The 18397-nt window shown below is 40.4% G+C and overlaps 1 protein-coding gene across 2 annotated transcripts in view; it reads right to left on the bottom strand.

Moving 5' to 3' along the window:
- tmem131 (transmembrane protein 131) overlaps positions 1-18397 on the bottom strand; it is a 42250-nt gene that overhangs the window by 10237 nt on the left and 13616 nt on the right. The window contains exons 4-25 of one of the 2 annotated variants that reach the window (XM_026157938.1): positions 16943-17011; positions 14905-15025; positions 8019-8135; positions 7801-7923; positions 7632-7712; positions 7190-7340; positions 7052-7108; positions 6886-6947; positions 6690-6798; positions 6203-6311; positions 5950-6103; positions 5434-5604; positions 5070-5180; positions 4583-4717; positions 2754-2858; positions 2591-2677; positions 2281-2433; positions 2115-2190; positions 703-817; positions 472-610; positions 179-288; positions 22-94 (exon numbers count right to left, since the gene is read on the bottom strand). In XM_026157938.1, the coding sequence (XP_026013723.1) occupies positions 22-94; positions 179-288; positions 472-610; positions 703-817; positions 2115-2190; positions 2281-2433; positions 2591-2677; positions 2754-2858; positions 4583-4717; positions 5070-5180; positions 5434-5604; positions 5950-6103; positions 6203-6311; positions 6690-6798; positions 6886-6947; positions 7052-7108; positions 7190-7340; positions 7632-7712; positions 7801-7923; positions 8019-8135; positions 14905-15025; positions 16943-17011 (2428 nt within the window). The remainder of the gene's footprint in view (positions 1-21; positions 95-178; positions 289-471; positions 611-702; positions 818-2114; positions 2191-2280; positions 2434-2590; positions 2678-2753; positions 2859-4582; positions 4718-5069; positions 5181-5433; positions 5605-5949; positions 6104-6202; positions 6312-6689; positions 6799-6885; positions 6948-7051; positions 7109-7189; positions 7341-7631; positions 7713-7800; positions 7924-8018; positions 8136-14904; positions 15026-16942; positions 17012-18397) is intronic. The other variant, XM_026157939.1, reaches the window with a different exon arrangement.

Below are 18397 nucleotides of genomic sequence, written 5' to 3'. Positions count from 1 at the left end.
CCAAATCAACAATGGACTTACTTGATTTCTGTGAACCTGGAACTCAAAGGTGTTTGTGTTTATATTGATGTTGGATAAGTTTCCTAAAGGAAACCTGAAAAAGAAAAGTAGTAAAGAAGACTGTCAGCGTAAGCTGAGGGAAAAAAGAATAAGCGGGAGTTTAGTTGTGACTTCTTACCTGTCGGCCAGTTTTCCAGAAAACACAGAGGGGTTTGGTAAAAGCGCCAAGGGGAGTACTTGGACATAAACAGGGACATCTGCTGGGTTCTGCAAAATCACCTCCTCGTCCTGCGGACAAACGATGTCATGCCTGAGTTTGAAACATGTTTAAAACACGCAAAACCTGTGTGCCGTGTCCTAAACACCGACTTCTGTCGGTGCTGTGCTTTTTTGGAAATCGAATTTCCCAGAGGAACCCACCCGAGGGATTAATAAAGTTCTATCTAATCTATCTAATGGGCGAGTACTCACAGAGGAGCTGTTGGTGTTGGTCAGGGGGAACGTGATTCTCTGTGAAGAGTTGACCAGCGAAGGCCACGTCAGGTGTGCGGTTATTTTAGCCTGAACGTTTTTCTGGAGATCTGTGTTAACTTCAAAGACAGCTTCGATCCTTTGGTGAGAAAAGAAGTTACATTTTTACTTTATTTTATCCTGGAAAGAACTTTTATTTCATAGTGCGCTTTGAATGCACAACGTGCTTACTTGTGCACAGAGCGCTCCTTGAGCTCTTTCCATCGTCTGAGGAGCTTCTGGTGAAGATCGACATCGGCGTCCCAGATATCCTCCTGTAACGCCAGCCCATGAGGTTTAGCCTCAGCTGTGGAAGGAAAAAAATAAATAATAAATTAACCACTGAATTCTCAACCATGGGCTCAGACTAGATTTATATTTTAGGGATGGGACTCGACCATAAACCCACATCTCTCGAGGATTAGGGATGCCACGTACTGATGATACTGTGAGATTTAAAAATGACACATCGGTATTATCTGTCTGCTATGCATGTATAATAATATCAGAAATAACACTTCAGTTGTTCTTTTTATATATTTCTGAGCCGACTTCACTGCTGTTGTTTACAGACACCTCACTTCTCCTTTCCTTGCTCTCGGTCTCAGTGTGTACACCTCACATACAGAGTGGAGAGATCAAATAATATTAATGAAGCTGCGATGAAAGAGTCCAAATAAACTAAATAACGAGAGATTGAAGCTGCTGCGGCGGAAAAATCATCGTCTGACCAAAACTTGCAGTCGTTAAAAAAAAAATGACTGCAAACAAAGAATAGCTTCGTCATGCTGTGTTAGCACTCCTGCAGCTAACTTTTATTAAACACAGAACAATGAAATCAACTGAATTGACAGTATCAGACTCAATATTCAATCAAGAGTAAATCCAAATTTACTCTGAATCCTCCAGTTCTCACTTAGCGACATTAGGGAAGGAAAAAAAAAAAGTCACTTCAAAATGAGCAGATGTTGCTCCAGATGGAATTCACCCAAAAGGGCTGCAACGAGTTTGTAAAACTGTATTAAACAACAGTTCTATGGCTACTGGTACTGCTCCATCTCTCTTTAAGCAGATAGTTGTTCAAGCCCTGCTGAATACCTGGACCCCATCTTACCCAAAAAACTACCAGCCTGTCTTCCAGACTTCCATTTCTTTTAAAAGTCTGGGAAAAAGTCTTTCTTCATTAACAGAATCCACTGATAAAAGTTTGCAATGATCTGCTCGGGCTCTGGGGACTGTGCCATCCTCATCCTCCTTGGCTTCACTGCTGCATTTAACAGCACTGACCACAACGCGTGCACATCAGTGCTGGCATCTGCACTACGCTGGTTCATCTTATACCTGAATAATAGATCCTTCTCTATGTTTACTGTAAACTATTCTTCTTCACCAGCAGCACTGTGCTGGTGTAGGGTTCTATCTTAGGTCCCATCCTGTTCTCTCTATACATACTTCCTCTGGATCAAATCATCAGTAAACATCAAAATTTGAGACACTAAAAGGATCCCACCTCCTCACAGAGGCATAAGTCCGGTCTAAAGGGTTTGTTGTTAAAAACACCGACGTGCACACAAACACAGAGTTTAATAACAACTAAAACTTACATTTAAGCACAAATGGCAGGCCCACATAACAGTGATCACCACACTGCAAGCCGGCGTCAAAATAAATGTTTGCCACCTGTAAAACAAGTAATAAAAATACGTTTGTGTCTCAAAAGAAAGCGTGACCCACTTTTTGTGTTGTTGAGGACTGGGAGGATTTTTGTACCTTAGACTTCCGTCTGGGCTCCAGCTCGTCTTTGCTGTTGCGGAGACGTTTGTAATAAAATCGGATGTCTTCTGTCAGGGAGCGGATCTGCTGCAGTCTCACTTTCTGTGTGAAGGAGCTCTGTATGCTAAAGCTTTGGTGAACTACCTTCCCCTAAAGAAGAAGACATGTAACTCAATCCAACACCTCAGGCATTAAACAGGAAGCTGGCTTCTTCTTCTTTTCTTTTTTTTTTTTTTTTAACTTAAACACTCATCTTCTGCATGCTGCCAGCACATGATGGCTGTGAAATCAATTTTGTGTTACTTACTGGAAATGAAGGTGGCAAAATGATGTGTTTGGGAGAGCTGTTTAATGTGCCCACTGCGACGACAGCTTTCACCGGGATGGTTAATATCTGAGGCCAAAAACAACACCAGGTTATGCTTTTATGTTGAAGAAACTGCCTGAAAACTACACACCAGCCAGCCTACCTCATAATCTGTGGTGAGGTGTACAGCCCCGTCGTACGTGCCCTCCAGAGCTTTGGCCACTAGTGTCACTCTGAATGCTGCGTAATATCCAGATGCTAATATAACCTGTGAAAACAAAAAGGTTTTCTGTCTCTCAACACTTTGTGAACAAGCTACAGTTTCTCTAAAGTCCGTCCCCTCTTGTTTTGTTTTCTTTGCACACATCATCAAATTGCTTGGAATAACAATGTTTTATCTCCGATCTTGACACTGTGGTTGAAGAGCTTCCACATCCGAGACAGCAAAACACACAGGCAGTAAATTTCTTTCACAGGTTTCATAGCCTTCCCTTTAAAAAGGAAATGAATACTGAAATGGTTCTCTAAAAGCCAAAAACAATCAAGAACATAGTTTCAATTTGGATTTAAGATGATTAAAATGTTTAAAAGCAAACAACCAAATGACAGAAAAGATTATCTGAGTAAGAAGACCTCTTAGATTCAAAATGAGATGCTGCTTAGAAGGAAAAAGCTTGAAATCAAAGAACAAACAAAACTTAATTATTTGATTTTTTGTGACATGCATACTACTTGAACAATATGATGCATGTCACAGTTTATTATTTTATTTTCATACTTTCCAAACTCTTTTCCCCCTTGAGAGGTTTCTTTTTTTATCATTTTGTTTCATTTTCTGATTTGTTTAGCTGTACGACACTGCGGTTCACGGAGCTTTTAGATAAATTGACTTGAGGGAATCTCTGAGTGCTTCAAACGGTAGCTAGAATGGCTTTCAGGGCCTACTTTACAAGCTCAGCTGGTCTGACAGCCTCAGTAATATGAGAAGATGCTTCTTCATTAATCAGCAGTGGTTCTGCCAACTTCTGCTCAGCGTCTCTCATTTCTACTTTTAAACAACTTCCTGTTTTGTTGTGATCTCTGAAGTACTCACAGTAGTGTGAATTACTAAAAACAACATTAAGTCAGCCAGGCAGCAGCCTGATCTGTGTTACAAACCTCATTCCAGATAAAATCGGTACAAAGAGAGAAACCTCTCAACTTAAAGCACAACTGCAGCAGTTTAATGCCTGTGACACAGGAACAGAAACAAGCGGCAGTGCGCTGTGTGTTTGATCTGTTTCCTGATAACTCTCTGGAGAAAACCTGAAATAGTGCATTTTGGGTAAACTTTCAAGTTTCACATCACCCTGTGGACGAGGTGGGACCTCAAATTACTTGCTAAAAATACAAAAATCTTTTGTACTTGAGGTTTTATAATGCAAAGAGGTAAAATTCTGCATTTTGCATTCATTAAATATACTAAGGTTAATGTATGAATGTGAGTCAGCCGTTTGTGAGGATGGGGGGGCACTGACTGGAGGACACCAGGCCCAGCTAAGCTGCATCTTCTTTAAGCCTTCATAGTGCATTTATGGTCAGCATTGAAAAACAGAACCGGGAGCTTCAGATTAATGAAATACTTTTGCTTATGTTAATTATTAGAGCCAAAAAAGTCCAAATTGTAAACTGTGCAAAACAGTTATTTGTTATTTATTAACCTTTTCATGTGAGATTCATGCTTTTTCTCAAAAAAAAAAACCATGAACATAGATATTTATAAGCTGTCACAATTTTTAAGTTTAAATTTTCACAATTAAATACAGAAGTGGTGACCTTGTTCATGTGTCTCACGAGAAACTCCCGTCCTCACAAACTACAGCCACAAAAGTTGAAGTGAAACTCATGTCGTAGGATTTCACTGGACTGATTGCATCAGACTGAAGCTTGCTCTGCTCACTCTAGCTTCCTGTGGGGATTAGCGTGATGGCGTTCGGGCTGTGGAGGTCTCACCGTTTTATGATGGGAGGCTGAGGTGTTCTGCAGCTCTTCCAGGTGACCCTGGGCCACCGTTGTGTTCCCTTTTTCGGTCTTCAGCAGCTCCATGGAGAGACTGTCTCCTGTGACCAACCAGGACTTAATCTCCAGCTGGAGGACAGAAAAGAACAAAGTGGCGCTTTTTCACTTTTGCCAAGCAGCATTAAACTTTACATGGTTTACACTGTGGAAACAACCTAACAGCCTAACCCTAACCAGCATCCGTTCATCTACAGTGGAGTTTTTAACCAACAAACCGCAACCAGGTTTATCTGAAGATAAGGACACGACAGCTAACTCAGTTTTACTCAGCACTTTGCAATCTTATGAAATTGAGCACGTCCATGGGGGAAAAGCTTTAGAAGCCTAACGACACATAAAGGCCTGAAACTTTCATCCCGAGATGCCGAGCTATGACAATTTACAATCGATCACTCCAATATCAACTTGTACGGCTTCTCACCTCTATGGGGTTACTGTTGACCACTACAAATATGATGCTGCTGGTGTCTGTTGCACTGCGGACACCAAAGTCCAGCAGGTTCTCCTTCAGACTGGGAGGCAGAACCAGAGGCTGTAAAAACAGGCAGTAAAAACAGCATGTTACACACTCTAAAGTAGATTTAAGTACCAGATTCAACAGCGATGTATTATGAAGCTATAATGCAGTCTGGTATTAGTGAACCAAACCACTGAGAGGCAAGAGCATCTATAACTAGTACAGGAGCTTTCAGTGGATATTATTTTATTGTTTAAGAGTAAACAATTGTATTTACAATGATAGACCGAGTTCGCCCGTCTGCACCCACTTCATGTTCACTGCGTACCTCCAAGAAGCCGGTGTAAGCCCGAACAGGCAGGTGAAACTTTGATGCGTTTGTGATGAGCAGGATGTTGCTGTCTATGTGGATTGATGGTCGAACCGGTCGGAAGAGGAGGGAGAAGATGTAACGCGACTCGTGTGGGGGGATGAGGATGGGCGTGCTGAAGTTCTGCACCTAAAACAGAAAGAAAAACATAAATAAATGAAAGCGATGTCAGCGCGATGCTGGAAGATCAGACTTCACAGTCGGGTTGACCTTGGATGGGTCGTTCCAGAGAAATCAGTGAGTATCTCCAACCCGAGACCCGACAAGCAGGTGATTGTTTTACTACAATAAACAATGATAAATTCCATGAGAGCATATGCACAATGCACTTAGAGGCTGTAACGTGGAAAATATTCATATTACGAGGGTAACATTTTACATGTCTATTCTAATTATTTTACCCAAAAAGATTCAGTTGAACTTTTCTCAGCTTTGACTGTTTTACGTTTCTTTGTTTAATGCATTTCTGCTCACATTAAACATTGTTTTGGCCTCTTCGGGGAGGGACACGTTGTGTATCCGGATTGCGAAGCTGAAGGCATTCGTGAGGAAGATGGGTCTGTCCACCGGGTCCACGGGGCTGTCCCTGATGTGGAACAATGTGGCTGTGTGGTCAAAGCCCAGGTAGCTGCCACAAGAGGAAGCACACACACAGCAGTGAAGCTTCAAATTAACTCTTACAGCAACATTTTCATTTGTCTCCTTGTTCATCCTCAGAAAAACTTACCCGTCTAAAACCTCTGCTTGGTATGGGATTTCAAGCTTGGAATAACTCTTCTCTTTTGCTTTAACTGTTATTTTTCCAGATAACTGATATGGTCTTCTGGCTTTTGAGGCTACAGGGGAAAAAAAAAAGATTCAGAGAGCAGATAAGACACTGCAAAACACATCAAAGGGCCTGCAGGAGGAAGCTGCGCAATAGAAAGGAAGGAAATGGAAGGAACTTCTAAAAACTAAGTCAAAGGAGAACAACTGAAGCTTTTGATTATTTATACAGATGTGTATCTTGAAGGTGACGTTATGTTACTTAACATAACTTTATAAAGAAAGCTGCCAAAGAAGCATCATGTTCATGAGTTTCCTCAGGAGGAAAAAACAGCTGATTCAGCTGAACTCTTATGAATGACCACGTCACAGGTCAGTGTTAGAGACGGTGACAAGTTCAGCTTCCTGTGACCTGTCAAGTAAGAGAACTGAAGTAAAACTCAACTTACCATCAAAACTAATACTTGCGACTTTGGTATATCTGTTCTCTCCAGCTTTGAGTGTAACTGCTTTGAAGTCTATTGTGACGGCTTCATTTGACGGTGTTGTACGTACACTCTGAAAAGCAGCATGAATACAGTCATGGATTCTTACAGCCTTGAGATACTTGTTGTGTTCATGCTTTATTTTGCTTTGGATACGCACCGTAATGGGAACATCTTTTGTCCCTGAATTTAAAAGGTGTAGATTCAGCAGCTTTGGACGATCTGCAACACGAGGAAGTAGGAGGCAGAGATCAGAGGGAGGAGTCGGGAGGTTGGTTTGACAAAAGAAAATACTGATAGATGTCGTTTCTTTAAGGAAAGCAAACCTTGTGATCTGAGTGTGCCAAAGTCGAGCATCTCTGTGGAGGAGTATATACCAGGGGCTGCAAACAATGAGTGAAACACGAGTGTTAGAAGGGAATAATGATTAAAAAGAACTGTCGCACAAAGGTTTAGCAGCACACCTGATGTGACCTCCACCTCTACGGGGAGGATGATGAACTGGTCCTCATTGGGAGCATTGGTTTTGATTCTGATGAAAGCCGTGTGGTTGTCCACATCTCTGGACGAGAAGCTGGCTCTCATCACCCCTTTTGTCTCAAATGGGGGAATCTCCTGGAGGAGGGGAGGGTTGGTCAGCGTCAGTGGGACCGCCTACTGTCCTTTAAAAACCTCACTTTGCTCTTATTCCCATTTTACTCTAATCTGTATGATTCATGGGTCAAAATAATCCTTTAGCTACTCTCGCTTTAAGACAACTTTTGCCTGATTGGCTTTAACAGCGTGTGGGTGGGGTTTCCCACATCACTAACAGCATACAATGACCTCATTGTTGGAAACACCGGCCATGTTTAATGTGAACAAGCACAACAGGTCCATAGCTTTAAAATCAAAAGGAGGACTCACCCATAATTTTATAGTGCCTCCTTGTTGGCCTGTGGGAAGCTCCAGATGCAAATCCCCACCACTGGAGTACATCTCAACCACCTGAAGCAAAGACAAGAAGCAGACCAAATCAATCATCAAAGAAAATGTGCAAATAAAATAAACAAAGGGTACAATGTGTCCGTATTACCTGCAGTGGTTCACTGTACGGGTTGTGGATGTTTATAAGAGGTGAGAAGCTGCTGTTTACTGGGACTCGGGCCCCAATGAAGGGTCGCAGTCTGTAGGGGTTTGGTATACCAACCCCGAAAACCTTCAGTTTCAAAGACAGATACGCAACATTAATCACATGTTTCACACAAAAAAAATGAGAGAGAGAAAAAAAAAGGTGTGCCACTTCATTTGTACCTGGTATGTAAACACTCCATGATGTGATGTATTAATAAATAAAGTATTTTCTACATTCCCAACTACTCGAGCAAGAAATACCACATCAAATGATGTGTTCCCTCCTGGTGGTATTATCTGTTGGAAAAAAAAAGAGACATTATAAAAGACATTAATAAAGAGACGCCAAAGAATACAAATCTGTAAAAGAATTAACCCCCCCCCCCTTGTTACATTTGGCTAATTGATGATGATTCTGTACGCTCAGTTTTTATGCTCTAGCACAGGGGTGTCGAATTCCAGGCCTCGAGGGCCGATGTCCCTGCAGGTTTTAGATCTCACCCTGGGTCAGCATGCCTGACTCAAATGATTAGTTCATTACCAGGCCTCTGGAGAACTTCAAGACATGTTGAGGAGGTCATTTAGCCATTTAAATCAGCTGTGTTGGATCAAGGAGACATCTAAAACCTGCAGGACATCAGCCCTCGAGGCCTGCAGTTCGACACCTGTGCCCTAAGCCTGCAGAGGTATGTAGGTGTAGGTGAATAAAGCCTGATAACTGGTTAGTGGACCATCCTTAAAGAAAAACCCCCCCCCCCCCAACCACACACAGGTCAGGACAGAAGAGAAAATACTTCATATGAATATGGCCATGGATCTGTGTCTACTATTTTCTAAATTATCAGATGCAGGCATTTATTTCACTTATAAAAAAGAATATTTTTAAAGACTGAAAGTCGACTGAACACCAGCTTATTACAGATCTGTCACATCTACCAGAGTTCGTGGATTTGAACATATTTCAGCACTTTGTGTGTCATGTTTGTATTCATCTGTTCATCATGTGGCCCTTCACTTCAGTAGCTAAGCCACTCTGACCCTGAAGGATAACGTCACCAACTCCAGCTCTAAAAAGAGAACCCAAACAGATCCCATAAGGTTATTCACATGCACTGACCAACAAACTTCTAACCTCACAGATATCAACGCCCACTTCCACACCACCTGATCGTAAAAAGGTCCAGTGCTATGAAAACATCACAGCTCCATGGTAACTTTAGCATTTTGGTGGGGACGGTTTTTCAGTGGGCGATTGCTCAGGGGGATTTCTGAGGTGGATTCCATCCTGCTGCATTTATAACAACATGAGTAATCCACAGCATGAGCTGCCTTTAAAAAAAGAGGAATAAATTATCTATGTTTGTATACTAAAACCATTCTCAAATATACTCGTATAGACTTCAGCCAAAGCAGAATCTCCTGCTGTTGGAGGTTAAATGTTAATAAAGGGGTGTTAGATGATACGTAATAGGTTAAATAATAAAAGCCCGATCAGAGATTAATCCAAAACGTGCACTTTAAAATGTGCATTATTCGTTTATTATGTGATCAAGTTTTTAACTCTGAACCTTCATCAAACAGGAATTAAGCAGACTTAACAATTTAAAGCTTTTTGTGCAGAACAATCTCTGAACATAGTCAGCTTCTTCCCTTTTGCACAGTGTAGTGGCCTATGGCCATGGAGGGATACCAGATGAAGAGGTATTCAGATTAGGACATTACCCAGATCGTCTTTTCAGTCTACAAACCTTTTTCTGGTTTTGGTGTGTGTAAAAAAATTAGCTAATATACCACTAACCTAATGTTAGTAGGATGTGAAGAGGAAAAACAAAATTTGAGTCCAAAATCCAAAGGTATCCATTCACGTGCAACGAAAAACAGTAACAAATGATTGGTGTTGATCGCCTGACTAACAATTCAACTCTTCCTCAAAACAAATAAATAATAATATGATGTTCTGTTCATTTTTTTTTTTTTTAAACTGTAACTTCCTCTGTGCCGCGTTCAAAGAGACAATACTAAGAAAACAAAAGTGAGGGTGATGAAATATAGGATTTTGAAAAAATGTACTCTACAATATATTCAAGTGATAAAGGCACAGGTAGAAAGTATTACCGCATACCTTAAAGCAGAGACTCATGAGGTTGGGACCTTCTGGCATTCTCTTGTTAGTAACTAAGATTCAAAGTAGGGCTGCTCAATTAATCGAATTTAAATCACGATTACGATCTGGGCTTTCAACGATCATTAAAAATGACTGAGCCGATTATTAGCCCCTCCCTCATTTATCCGCGACACCTTAAAGGCCGGTCCGTGAAAATATTGTCGGGCATAAACCGTCCGTGGCGCAAAAAAGGTTGGAGACCGCTGATTAAGAGGACCCGAGGGAAGCTCGGAAAGCTAAGCAGAAGTTATTTGGAGAGGAGAGTGACTGCTGTTGGTTGAAAAGAGAGGTAAAAAAACTTCAGTGGTGTTGCACACTATTTTATATTATTTTTTAAAGTCATTGTTAACCCTTTAAATCCGGTCAGAGCAGCACGCTCCGTGTTGTGTAACTATTTTTAAATCCCTGTAGAACCTGAACCGTGTAAGCTAGCGCAATAATTTGTTTTGCATATGAAACCGGAGGAGTTGTACTTACAACTTATGCCATCAGCTTGTCCTCGGTCACGGTTTCCTTCCACATAAAGCTTTGCAAAAACTGCATAAAAAGCGCTTGCAGGAACAAAAACATAATACTCCAGAAACACGCTTTGCCGATCCATCAGCTGTTCGTAACACTTCCCACAGTGAAATGATGCACATGCTGTTTTCTTTGCAAATTTGCATCATAGGATTGTTTTTTGTTTTTCCTGCAGTATATAAAAACTGTATCTCCAAAATAAAACTATGAAGACACTCAAAATAAATTTCCTGTGGTGGGAAACTATTTTTTGCAACTTTATTGTATTTAAAGTTTTGAGGGATAAACCTCTTAAATTTCTCCAAGTAGAAATATATGTAAACAAAACAAAAGCGATTTTCAATTTTTTTTGTAGTTTATTGCACTTTTTTGCAATTTATGTAATTACTATGGACTTAATGCATACATATTATTAAAATATGGGCTATAACAGTTGTATTGATGTATAGCAACTTGAAATGCTCCCACAAATGGCACTACAGCATGTACAAAAAAAATAATATAAGCTCTGGTGGACTTGGTTCTATAGTAGGTCTTAAAGGGTTAAATAAATATCGTCAAATAATCGTGATCTCAATTTCAGTGAAAATAATCGTGATTATCATTTTTGCCATAATCGAGCAGCCCTAATTCAAAGCACATGTTGAACTACAGCATGTGATCAGAGGAGGGATCCCCAAACATATCTGCTACAGCAGCACATACAGGCTAACCGCATACAAGCTCGTGTGAAGTTTGTAATGGTGCAGTTGTCCTCCTAAGCTGTCAGATTTCACGTTTAATAGCACAGTTCCCAGCAAGCTCTAACAGAAGAGTTTGCCTTTATCTCAAAAACGTAAAGACTCGCTGATCTCAGTTCACATGTCGTTTCTTGAGGGAAACATAAAGCATAAAGTTTACGCTGCACTATTCTGGTTTGTACATTTGTCGCCCTCTCATCAGACCTGCTCGTCTCCGACCTGCTGATGTGCGCTGCGTTATTAAAAGAAAGTGAGCTGCGTCTTCGGTTTTTGCATAATCTTTCACTCCCATCGGCACATTTCTGCGGTTGCAAGCTCACACCAACTTGCCCCGTTAATAAATATGTTCAAAATGCGACACTTTTCCTGCAGAAAAAAACTAAACAAAAAACCCAAACTTGTTCCTGATTAATGGACACCACAAGAAAGCTACAAATATGAATGAGCTAGAACCTCTCACTTCTGATTTTTTTTTAAATGAGTGGCATCAATGAGTTCAAATCCATTTTAGACACAACTTTAACCAATCAGAGCAATGACATGTGTGACGTAGAGCTGAACGGGAAACGGCAAAGAAGGCAGTGATTGTTGAAGAACTGCCACGTTGCATAAACAGTTATGACTGGCCTGCATGAATAAGGGTGAGTGGAAAAGTCTGGCTGAATGGGAGGGGATGGAATGCACTGAAATGTGAGCTCTCATATTTGTGTGGTTACCTAATTCTGCCTAATTCTCTGATGGTTAATAAAAAAAATAAAATAAAATAAAATCTCCCTGGAGGAGTGAACCTGTCTGGCCTAGAATCAGTAAGCCTATTCAAACAAGCCTTAACGTCGCCTTAAAATCTGCCCTGGCTTCAGTCCCACAGAGCGACTCGGTGTTTCTCAGTTGTACTTCCATTTAAATGCAGCTATTAAAAGGACTTTGATCTTCCTGCTGACTGCTCAAACATACTTTTGTACTCTATGGAAATATTTCCTCAGGTTATGATGCAAGATAACAAAAAAAAAAAAAAAAAAAAAAAAAAAGCAAGCACATTTATCTCAGCAAGGCCTCACTCCATGACAGATAGGATTCTTAAGAATGTGTGCATTCACCAATTCAAAGAATTGCAAACAAAAAGATCTGACTCAGATCCCCCTGCTGCACACCTGTATAGGCTGTTGTCACCACAAACACCTTGTTCTAGAAGATGATTCACTGACAACACCTTAACAGCGTCTCAGCCTCTAAGACACAAACTGCCTATTGTGAAGCCACAGAACAGGTTTCTCATATAAAAGGGAGGACTCTAATGCAGCACAGAAAAGCATTCAAAAAGCACGTACACATGATGCACACACCTTCTTATTCATGGGCTATTCTTTCTTTTTCTTTTTACCATTTTCTAAACACCTAAATACAGCAAAACTACCAAATGCCAAAAGCAGATTAAAAAAAAAAAAAAAAAAAGTGTAAACAAGTCAAAAGTGTCCCGTTTGCCTCAATGACATCTCTGAAAGGTTAAAGTTCCAGCAGCACGTGCCCAACACATCTAGACTTGTAGTCATCATAAAACATTACACACACATTTTAAACAGGACAGGTATGGAGCAGGAAAAACATAAAACAACCAAAAATATGTAAATACACATAGAAATTTTTTATTTTATTTGTAGCATTATTTTTATTTATTAAAATTAAATGTAATTGTTTTTTTTACTCAATTAAAACAAATTATTTACATTTCGGTTGAATTTTTTTTTCTTTTTTTTCCCCCCTTTGTTTTCCCCCCAACTCTATACCAATCTTATTTTAAATGTCTGGAAAATGTTTGATGACGAGTCAGACGAAGTCACCAGCCAACCCACTCAAATAACAACTTATGCTCTCTGCACTTTGAAGCCGGTAAAGGCATGGAAGACACAGTCACAAAGCTAGGCAGTCACATGTAGATCCAAATGGACCCTCACCCTCACTAATGACAAATAACGTCACTTATACCCAAGCAGACCTGAGCATAGTCGAAGATGTGTGAAGTATAATAAGACATGTTGGGCAGACGGTCCCAGACCTTTAGATTCAGATACTGGGATGAAACTAGCTCATAGGCCGCCTGGTAAAGGAACACCGAAAATTCCCACTGCTGGAGAGATTAAATAAATTCATTAGACTTCCCTCCCCGAGAAATAACCAAATCACAGCCCCTCATATTAAAGGCCACATCCACATTTCTTCAAGCAGCATCAACTGTTGGGACGAGACTCTATGACCAGATCCTGCATACAAACAATCTGTGAGGAAAAAGCTTTCTGCTGCTGGAAGTTTTCAGATTTCTGATCATGTTGGAGCAGGCATTGGTGTGCATACAGGAAAACACAGTCCATGCAGAGTTGTTTGTGTCTACTATCATAAAGGGGAAATCACAAAAACATGTATAAAAGCCTGCCTTCAGCTTAAGCCCTGCAGTGAAGAAAAAGTCATAAGGTACAAAGAACCTAATAGAGGAGTTTAAAACAACAAAAACAACTTTGCCACTGCAGACACTGTTTGTGCTTTTCTTTAATTTCTTGATCTTTGGCATTTTCTTTTTTTGTGTGACTCTTGTTATTTGCAGCAACCCCAGGGCTTCCCTTCTCGTGGGTAGCCTCTGCATTGATCAAAATCCCATAATCGTTCTCTCTGTGCAGATGAAAACTCCCAAAAACAACTTTTTGTTTTCCCAGCAGGCTCTGTGAGGGCACAGTGATCATTTTTCCACACTTTACTAAACTATGTCTGAGCGCATGATCAAATCCAAGACTAACTTTACGAATAGCTCATAAATATCATCATCATGATCTTCAGCCTCATCTTGCTCTTCTCCCATATTTTCCCTGCAGGATGATTTCCCTCCCCCTTTTTTCCTAGTTGCAATAGAACAACATTTACAGGCTAAATGAAAGCAGATATTCATGTTTCATGAAGTGGTGATCATTCAAAGTTTTATTTAAAAAGTTCCTGAAAATGTTTAACAAGAAAAGAGACTTTAATTTGGTTAACATTTGTTTTCATTTTAGGTTTGAAGGATATTTTGGTACCCTGAAAACATGACATGTTCTTGTCTTTTGTATGAAATACATTTTACTGATGATTGAATTTCAACTGGATTTTTCCACTCAGTGTGGGAACAAAGTCACTGCATCTGGTTTGGTATAAGTCAGAACGGCATGAACGCAACTCTAAAGGACTGAGCTCATAACACATAACAGATATTTTGCTTTGCTTACATAATTTGATGTGTCAATAAATAAGTTTGATGGCTTTAATTTTGATTCTACAATTTTAAAAAAGAGAGACAAAAATAAACACATTAAAAACTCCTCACTGCTTCCGTATGTTGCAGAGCATCACATTACCAGTGACAACCAATCAGTAAAGACACTTCATGAGAGTCACAGGTCTATCCTCGCTCCTGTGTGTTTACTGTGCACTACCATTCATCCATGCAGTCTGACTCGTGTGTATGAAGACACACAAAATGATAATACTGATAAACACAAAGTCAGTACACTGAATTCATTTTCAAGATTAAAAGCGATCAACTTGCTTACACACAGCAATAACACACACACGCGCACAAAATAAATGTGGTTTCAAAGGTTTTAAAGTGACAGCTACTTACCCTATTCTGGAAAAAGGATGCGTGAAAATGTGCTGTTGTTGCTGATATTGATATCAAACTAATTTCTTCAGAGCTAGGGTTATGTAAATAAACTTTTTCCATTTTTGGCATTCCAACGGGCCTGGAAGGAAGAAGAGAAGGCTTGGTTAGAGTATATAACAATATATGTAAAATGGAGCTATAACTCACATCTCCAGCTTTCCATTTTTATATTCTTGGACTGTATTACAATAGCTTTGCATGATTCATAGCTCAAATTAATAGTTTTTGCATTATCCTAGGCTTCGTGCCTCTGTGTAAACATATTAGCATATTAGGGATATCCCCTCTCACTGAGATAATACAGATCAAAGAGATCCAAGACAGGAAAATTTGGACTACATATGCTGACCCCAATGTTTGCAACCCTGGCCATGTTTAATATGAGCATCCACCATGACGCATTCAAAGAAGAAACCGAGCAGCACCTATAAACATGCCATGAAAATTAAAGGTTTATGAGCTTGGGGAACTGACTGGTTTAGACTGTCTTACGTTAACAGATACTTCAGAGATTTTTGGACATTAACCTACAGGTGTAACTTTCCTGTGGGGACAGGATTTGACATTCAAAAGAGTGACTATCTCTGCATTGTTAACCCAACACCCCAAGCTCATCATAAACTCTTTGATTTCCAGCCTCAGAGTGAACCTGCGGTTTCTGTTATATCAGTATGCTATGAAAATCAACTCGCAGATACACGGAACTCGGCGTGTTTATGATTCTCGTTACTGAGTGAAATAAAATTGAGGGAAGTTAGTTTTCAAATTCTGCTAAAAATATTTTGTCTGCTGGTTAAATCTGAAATAATCCCCTGAATGCTCTTTGACACAAAAAATGTAGTAAATACATTTTAAAAAGTCATCATTCTAAAGTCGAGCCACCATCATCACAAGCTCGGTGACACAATTTTTATGCCCTTAAAACAATCACAGCTGATAAGCAAATTGTTTACTAAGAAAGTGGGACAGGCGAAGATGGGCCGCGACAGCCGGGTGTCTGAGTGCGAGTGACCCCCGCTCCTCCGAGCGCTCCTGAACCTGCACCCTGGTCGTGTAAAATTTAGCCACGCTGGGTGGGTGTGCCTGACTGGAATGTGACATATTAAGTCCAGCGTAGGTGAAGCTTGGGTCTGTAAGAGCTAAAGCATATGTGGTTTGTAAAATGAATTCCACAGATTGCTCAAATATTTTCTTAGAATTTATTGTAGACATGCAGGTGCACTCTGAGTGGAGGTGCACTGCAGAATGACTAATACCTAAGAGCTGTATGAGTACAGCTAATACTGGTTAATATTATGATCAGTTATTTAACATGTTTACTCTCAGACCCACAGAAACAAACAGTAAATTTATTAAACTTTTTAAAAAAGAGGAGAAGAAGAAACTGGTCTTTTTATCTTTCGAACGATTGAATGGGGTCAGCTCTATATTTCCATGTACGGTTATAGCTTCTTTTTTTTGGGGGGGGGGGGGGGGTTGTTTACCATGAATTTGTCAACTTCTCCTACAACCTTTGATATGTATGTTTAATTATACTTGAGCTTTTTTGATTGTATGTTTCTTTATAGGCTACACTGGGATGTTTTGCAGTGAATCGTGACATTTCCTGTGGCAGATGTCTTGATTTCAGGAGTTGGAAAAAGTACGTTTCTGTATAAAATATGACTGAACAATGAAACAGTTTGGTTATCTGAGTGAGAATTAAGTTAATTTCCTTGAACTATGATCATATTTCAACTCCGTAAACTCCATAAATATGTAAACGTGGCGTTAATCAAAACTTCCACAGCCTGGTGGGGACTAACGTTTTAGTGAAGGATGTGGTAAAAAGCAAAAAAAGACTTTGGCACGATACTGGTTTTATCTTTTAAAAATTGCCGTAAGGCAAATTGAAGTCTGATCCAATATTCACTCAAGTGCAAGTTCAAACAGGACCATACAAACAATGTGAGAATCAAAGCGTAAATCACACCACTCCAAAGAGAAAGAGACTCACTGTTCATGAAAATCCAACATTGGAGGTTCAAATCGTATAGGTCGACAGTTCCCACGGTGTGTGGACGTGCTGCGAGAGACAGGAAGGTGTGACAGCAGCAGAAAAATCAAAATAGGAAAAACAGCCTCCATGTTGGTGTGCATTTCAAACAACTGAGAGGTCAAAAACATGAGCGCACGGTCAGTCTTCAGACTTTTTTTGTGAGTGCGTTAACCAGCAGTGTGACCACTCCCATTGGCAGAGCATGATTTCCATATGTAAAGTCTCCATGAAAATCTAAAGATTCACAGGAAAGGCAAAAAAAAAAAAACCCCAAAAAAAAAAAACCCCAACAACAACAAAAAAAACCACCTCTCTCTTTGTGTCACCCTTGGTGTGTATCACTCCCCTTATAATAACAACTAGTTTTGAGAATCGGGTAAAACTGGCCCCGTCGCGCAGCTCACCAAACCTGTTTGACAGCAGGTGTATCTTAACAAGAGAGAAGCCCGTCCCTAAATACAGGCAACTCGTCTTTTTGGCCTTTATGCAAATCGCATGAAAAGAAAAATTCATCAGCAATGCAGACGTGGCACTCAGCGGAGCCTCGGGTAAAATATGTAATGTCACCGCCTTTACAAACACCACAACAAACAAGTGAAAATGTTTCATTGTGATTTTTCAAGAATCTCTCACAGGTAACTGCTCTAACACTACCTGGCAACTTACAGGAGATCAGTTTCACCTTTTTACTACCCAGACAAAGGAATCAGCAGTGAGGAGACACGATGAGCTTCCCGCAGCACACAGCAACGTGGCGGCCCTGCCATCGCTTCTGCCATCGATGAAACAACTACTGACAAATTTCGTGACATTAAGGAATCAAATGGGTCCTGGCTGTGAATCCTGTCACTGGGCTCAGCGCTAATGTGCTGAATGCCAGCATGTAACTGGAGCAGCCTGAGGAGGTCACAGTTAGGACTGGGGCTGCTGGCCACAGATCTCCATATGTGCAGTGACAAGTTAACATCAGCATGGCCAAAGACGTCACCGCCAGTTTTTTAAAGATTCTGTTGGTTTCATGGTACATCACATTATCATTAAAATCATTTGTGCAGGGGAGTCACGTGGGACCGCCGAAGAAGATGGCCGCACACTAGAGGCGCTCCTAAAGCCTGTTGATTAATGTTCTGAATCTGGAAACATACACTCCAGCTGTAGTCGTAAATTGGACACCCTTTGTGGACTTTGAAGCTTTTCAAGGATTACCGTCTTTGGAAAATGGCAGGTAACAACAAAGCAAACTTTTTTAAGGGAGCTACCACGAGGAAGAAGCAAGCTAGCATTAGCCTCGCTCCGGAACCACCCGAAAGTGCATCTGCATCTGAGGCCGCCTCTCCAGTAGTTGAGGACGGTATAGGGAGCGAGAGCAAAAAAGACATTTTTGAAGAAATTAAGAAGATGAACGCTACTCTT

Source organism: Astatotilapia calliptera, chromosome 23, assembly GCF_900246225.1.
Source record: "Astatotilapia calliptera chromosome 23, fAstCal1.2, whole genome shotgun sequence".
Taxonomy (NCBI): Eukaryota; Metazoa; Chordata; class Actinopteri; order Cichliformes; family Cichlidae; genus Astatotilapia; species Astatotilapia calliptera.
Note: the sequence above shows the minus strand (reverse complement) of the source record. Positions and strands in the feature narration are given on the sequence as shown.